This window comes from Marmota marmota, unplaced genomic scaffold (genome assembly GCF_001458135.2).
Source record: "Marmota marmota marmota unplaced genomic scaffold, marMar, whole genome shotgun sequence".
Lineage (NCBI taxonomy): Eukaryota > Metazoa > Chordata > Mammalia > Rodentia > Sciuridae > Marmota > Marmota marmota.
In genome coordinates, this window is record NW_025999990.1 from 36,923,918 (window position 1) to 36,929,917 (window position 6,000).

The 6,000-nt window shown below is 35.8% G+C and overlaps 1 protein-coding gene across 1 annotated transcript in view; it reads left to right on the forward strand.

Moving 5' to 3' along the window:
* Nucleotides 1-5,636, forward strand: part of Cdh2 (cadherin 2) — a gene marked incomplete at its 5' end in the record, with an annotated part of 209,462 nt that extends 203,826 nt beyond the window's left edge. Inside the window, one exon of the mRNA XM_048806592.1 lies at nt 4,203-5,636. Within this exon, the coding sequence (XP_048662549.1) occupies nt 4,203-4,409 (207 nt within the window). The remainder of the gene's footprint in view (nt 1-4,202) is intronic.
* Between the last annotated feature and the right edge of the window lie 364 nt (nt 5,637-6,000).

A 6,000-nucleotide genomic window follows, 5' to 3' on the forward strand; every position in this document is an offset into this window, starting at 1 on the left:
CAGAATGTTAGGGTATCAATAGGCCTCTTTCTTCTTGTATCCCTTGTGTGTTCTTCACTGAAGAATGTGGGTTTTTATAGTACCCATAAAAGCATGTCCCCACCCATAAAGCATAGGATCAGAAGTCTATAAATATAAGCTCAGCAAGAATTCAACTGTAGCTCTTTCACTTTGCAGAGGAGCTCAAACTACAGAAAATTTATTCAGATAAATTTATCTAGAGTTTTAGATCTGCCTCTCCAAGAAAGGTGAAGTGAGCATACTTTGCTAAATTTAGTCAAACCTAGAGAAGCACATGCTGTTAGTTTATAAATTTGGTAACAGTACTTATACATCATGTGAAAAGTACTTTGTACATCATTCTTGAAGGTGTCCACATCAAAAATAAAGCAATCACATAAGGGAGAACCAGAAGGTTCTGTTGTCCCCAGATTTTTTCTGCACATTCTGTCTGATTGCATGCCTGTTACTGTCAGTTTCTGAGGGCCTGACTGTGATCTTTTTAGAATTACCAAAATATTACCAAGAATTTATGCAGTACCTCATTCAGAAGGGTCATATTAAATTCTCAGATAAAAATCAGTGCCATCCAAGTGGAAGGAACTTAAAGTACTTAACCTCTCCTGCCTAGAAAGATGGTTTGCCTAAGAATTCTTGAAAAGTTCAGTGGCTTTGCCCTTCTATCATCATTAAGCCCTAAGACAATGTACCATGCACTCACATGGCACAGTGATCTCTCGCTAATGGATTTTTATGGCCTTAACCTTAACCTCTTCTTTCATTTTGTTTTGTTTTCCTAAAAGAAAACAAATGCAAAAACTACCAGGATGATCCAGAAACTAATACAGGAATAGAAAAAAGAAATGATCAAATAAAAAGAATATTTTTAAGAATCCCAACAGATTCTTATAGGAGATTATCTCCAGCATTAGAATCTATTTTAAGGACTTGAATGAGGTGGCTTAGATAGTTGAGTCCTGGGGTTCTTTAACACTCCAGTAAAGATCACACAGCTTCTAGTGTCTCTTCCTGGACATGGTAAACAATGGTCATTACTTCCCAGTGTCTGAATCCAAACACACTTGAGGCCCTGCCATTGACTATTTAGAGCTAATTTTCATCTTAACCTTTCCATTTTTCCAGTTTGGTGCTGACACTATAAGGTTTGGGCAGTGCTCTGTGAGTATTTTCACTTAAAAATCAAATTGTGATGAAGTCAATAACCTGAACACAGGGACCTTTGCCAGTGTCTCACTGTCTGTGTTATAAAGCAGTTGTCATGATAAATTTTAATGTTTGTTTTCAGGTATCCATTCTCCTTATCAGGAATTTCCCTGATTTTTCTTGATTTTCTGTCAGATTCTTCTTAGGTCCAGTTCTTGTGTGGTAGGACCATGTTAGACAGTGCTAAACTAAAGGAATCACTTATTGCTTATATTTGTAATTACTAGATTTTTTTTGGAAAAATGGGAAATGGGTACATACTAATGTGTGACTGTAAATTCTAAGAGGTCAGGCAATGGATCTAGCTTATTAAAGGCTGTGTTTCCACACATTATAGAGTCATAGACACTCAACCAATATACCATGAATTGAATTAATAAACTAATAAAATGAATGAAGGTGCATTCCTTGGTTTTTTGTCAGCTATGTCTACAGTAACTAATAATGCCAAGTTTCATTGGCTTACAGAAACAAAGGTTGACTTCTTCCTCAGGTTGTAAGTCAACTGCAGTCTATCAGTATCATGTGTCTTCTTCATTGCAAAGTCCATGGGGAAGTATAACCCCCATCTGAGGCAGGGCATTCTCCTTGAGGAAGGGAAACAGAGAAGTGGAAAGATATTAGAGCTCCGAATGTGCTCCTGCTCCTCACTGCTATTCACATTTCTTTGGCCAAGGCCACTCCATAGCCAGCTGAGCCTGACGGAGGGGTGGAGTAAGTAAATTCTGACTCCAGAAAGGAACTTGTGGCAGTGTGGGCTTGTGCTCTCCATGGAAACAAGGGTGGTGAATCACTAAGGACAGTAACACCATCAACCACAGAAAGGAGTTATATGAATTCTGGGAAATTGTAGGTTGTAGTGGTTCTTGGTCTTAGCAGAATTGCTTTGTAGCTTATTCTAAAAATAAGATAAGGAAAATCCTATCTAAACTTATTGGTTTTCTGTGTGGAAGTCATTTGCTTAAGACTTGCTTTATTTTATTTAATACAGCTTTTTCTGAGTTATAAATGAGGGGGAGTGGTGCCTAATTTAATGGTTAGGATTGATGGTAAGAGATCCTTGGAGATGGGAAAGCTGATACTGGGTACTTTTCACTCACATTTTTTATTGAAGTCTAGCAGCATTTTATTTATTAAAATATTATGTCTTCACATTTTTTTTTATTTTTTTCAAATTCCAAAGCAGAAAAGTTTCCTTTAAACTTAAAACATTAATAATAATAATAATAATAGCCAATACTCCTTGAGCTTTACAAGTGCCAGATAACTAGGATGAGCCATTGAGTCTCTTTATCTCATTTAGTCTTATATAATCTGATTGTTATTACAGTTGCAGATGAGGAAATGCTGAATTCCCACAGCTAATACTGTGGAGAGCTGGGGTGTCATCTAAGATCTGATCTCTTCAACACTAGATGGCACTGACTCTGACCTTAATTTTTGTGCTCTTTTTTCTTATTCCTCCTCCGTGAACTTGAAAGACTAAATGAACAAATGTTCATAGAAAAACCGCATATGTATGCTCACAAAATACATGTGGATTGGAAGGCTTGATCTCTCAAGGAGACAGCCTGTACATCTTGGATGATAAGTAAGGTCGCCATAAGCTCACCGCATTTGAAAAGCAGCATTGTAAAAAGAGAACAATTGCTTGAAGACCAATATTGGTATATCTTGGCGTACTAAAATGCAGTTGAGAAAATATTACAGAAAATTCCAAATGGACCTAGTATTAAGTCCTTAAAGGTTTTGTAGTACAGAATTACAAATTAGCTGCAGATATTTAAATTACATATTTAAAAGAATCTGCAAGAGTTAAGAATATAAATGATAATTATTCTATTATTTTTATTACTTAAATTGTTTTTAAGATTTAGAATGGGCATGTTATTTAGATTTACAAGATTCTGCACTCCCCAATATTTATATCATGTACAGTATTGTATCATGATTTTTCTAGGGACTTTGGAAAAGTAGAAGTTACTCCATTTAAAAAAAAAATACCTGTTCATAATTTATCAATTAATTCCACATTTTATGTTTCATTAATAACACAACTGATTTAATGAGTCACTTTCCTTCTTTCTTTATCTTTTCAAACTTGGGTCAAATAAATGCAAAGCTACCTCCACTTTGAATGCTTAGCTCCTCAAGGTAGACAGAGTAATTTTTCAGAATCCTGATGATTTTTGTTTAGAATTCACAGTTTTATTATTTATTTATCATTCCTTTCATATTATAGAAATGCCTGTTGCTTAGATTGCAAGCTGCTAGAGGATCGGGGACCACTTGGCACTAACACGTGTATCTTTCTCCTTGCCCTACATATGCTTCTTGTTCAAATGGTTAATTCTCAAAATCCCCTAACCCTCATTCTGATTAGGGTCCATGGATCACATGGTTTCAAAACCTTTCTGTATTATTTCATATAACTTCACATAACCTGTTCTACCACTAAATTACTCATTCAAAACTGGTCTTGCCAAGTAGACTATTACACAGTCACACCAGTTATCCTAGCTAGCAAGGGTAATTTTTCTATGTTTATTGAATGAGAGAATTCCGTTTATAATAATTACCATGATATAGTTTACCTTATATTTCAATGAGATTGTTTTACAGTCTATCAGTCCTGTTCCGTATATTGTGTTATTTAAGATCCTCTAATCTGCTTCAAGCAGTTGGCCCTCATTTCTGCTGTCTGTCAAACATGTTCTCCAATTAACTCCCTCCCACTTTATGTCTTGCATGCTAGCCTACACTCCTTAGGATTGTTTGCTTGCAAAGGAAAGAAGCAAGTTACTTTTCGTATGACTTCCAAAGCACTGAGAATGCCAGTTTCTGTGTGTTGAAAATGTAATCTTACAAATGGGAATTTACCAAGTGTTCAATACCATGAAGTCCTTGGCATCTGCTTATGGTTTTGCAAATTGTAACCCTCTCTTAACTCTTTCTTCCTTTGTCTTTCCACATTGTAGGGCCTTAAAGCTGCTGACAATGATCCCACAGCTCCGCCATATGACTCCCTCTTAGTCTTTGACTACGAAGGTAGTGGCTCCACTGCCGGGTCCTTGAGCTCCCTTAATTCCTCAAGTAGTGGTGGAGAGCAGGACTATGATTACCTGAACGACTGGGGACCACGATTCAAGAAACTCGCTGACATGTATGGTGGAGGTGATGACTGAACTTCAGGGTGAACTTGGTTTTTGGACAAGTACAAACAATTTCAACTGATATTCCCAAAAAGCATACAGAAGCTAGGCTTTAACTTTGTAGTCTACTAGCACAGTGCTTGCTGGAGGCTTTTGGCATAGGCTGCAAACCAATTTGGGCTCAGAGGGAATATCAGTGATCCAATACTGTTTGGAAAAACACTGAGCTCAGTTACACTTGAATTTTACAGTACAGAAGCACTGGGATTTTATGTGCCTTTTTGTACCTTTTTCAGATTGGAATTAGTTTTATGTTTAAGGCTTTAATGGTACTGATTTCTGAAACGATAAGTAAAAGACAAAATATTTTGTGGTGGGAGCAGTAAGTTCAACCATGATATGCTTCAACACGCTTTTGTTACATTGCATTTGCTTTTGTTAAAATACAGAATTAAACAAACAAAAAAAACAAAACGAACTCATGGAGCGATAGATTTTATTATCTTGGGGGATGAGACCATGAGATTGGAAAATGTACATTACTTCTAGTTTTAGACTTTAGAATTTTTTTTTTCACTAAAATCTTAAAAACTTACGCAGCTGGTTGCAAATAAAGGGAGTTTTCATATCACCAATTTGTAGCAAAATTGAATTTTTTCATAAACTAGAATGTTAGACACATTTTGGTCTTAATCCATGTACACTTTTTTTATTTACTGTATTTTTTCCACTTCACTGTAAAAAAATGGTATGTGTACATAATGTTTTATTGGCATAGTCTATGGAGAAGTGCAGAAACTTCAGAACATGTGTATGTATTATTTGGACAATGAATTCAGGTTTTTTGCATGTTTATATCTTTCGTTATGGATAAAGTATTTACAAACAAAGTGACATTTGATTCAATTGTTGAGCTGTAGTTAGAATACTCAATTTTTAATTTTTTAATTTTTTTTTTATTTTTTATTTTCTTTTTTTGTTTTGGGGAGGGAGCAAAGTTCTTAGCACAAATGTTTTACATAATTTGTACCAAAAAATAAAAAAAAAAAAAAGGAAAGAAAAAGAAAAGAAAGGGGTGGCCTGACACTGGTAGCACTACTAAGTGTGTGTTTTTAAAAAAAAAAAAATGAAAAAACAAAAAAAGCTTTTAAAACTGGAGAGACTTCTGACAACAGCTTTGCCTCTGTATTGTGTACCAGAATATAAATGATACACCTCTGACCCCCAGCGTTCTGAATAAAATGCTAATTTTGGATCTGGTGACTGGTTTGAACTTTTTCTTTTCTACTTGAGCTACTTTGAATGTTGTAAAAATCCCAAGTACTGGCGTTCCGCTGAGAACAACAGTACAAAAGTATGTATCGGTTCTTGCACCATTCACCACCAAAATGGGTGGCACGGCCACCGTGCGCATGTGCCACAGAGCATCATTTTGGAGCTCCTCATCCATCATAGAAGAAAAACATCAAGTGACTCAGAAACAGAGCCTACTAAAAGTCACATCCTTTTACGTCAGTGAACTTTGGTAAAATTCTTGTTTTCTTTTTGCTCCTGCTCATGGTTATGCTGATTCTAACAGGCCTTTTTCCCCTAGGGAACTGTCATATGATTCATCAAAGCCACT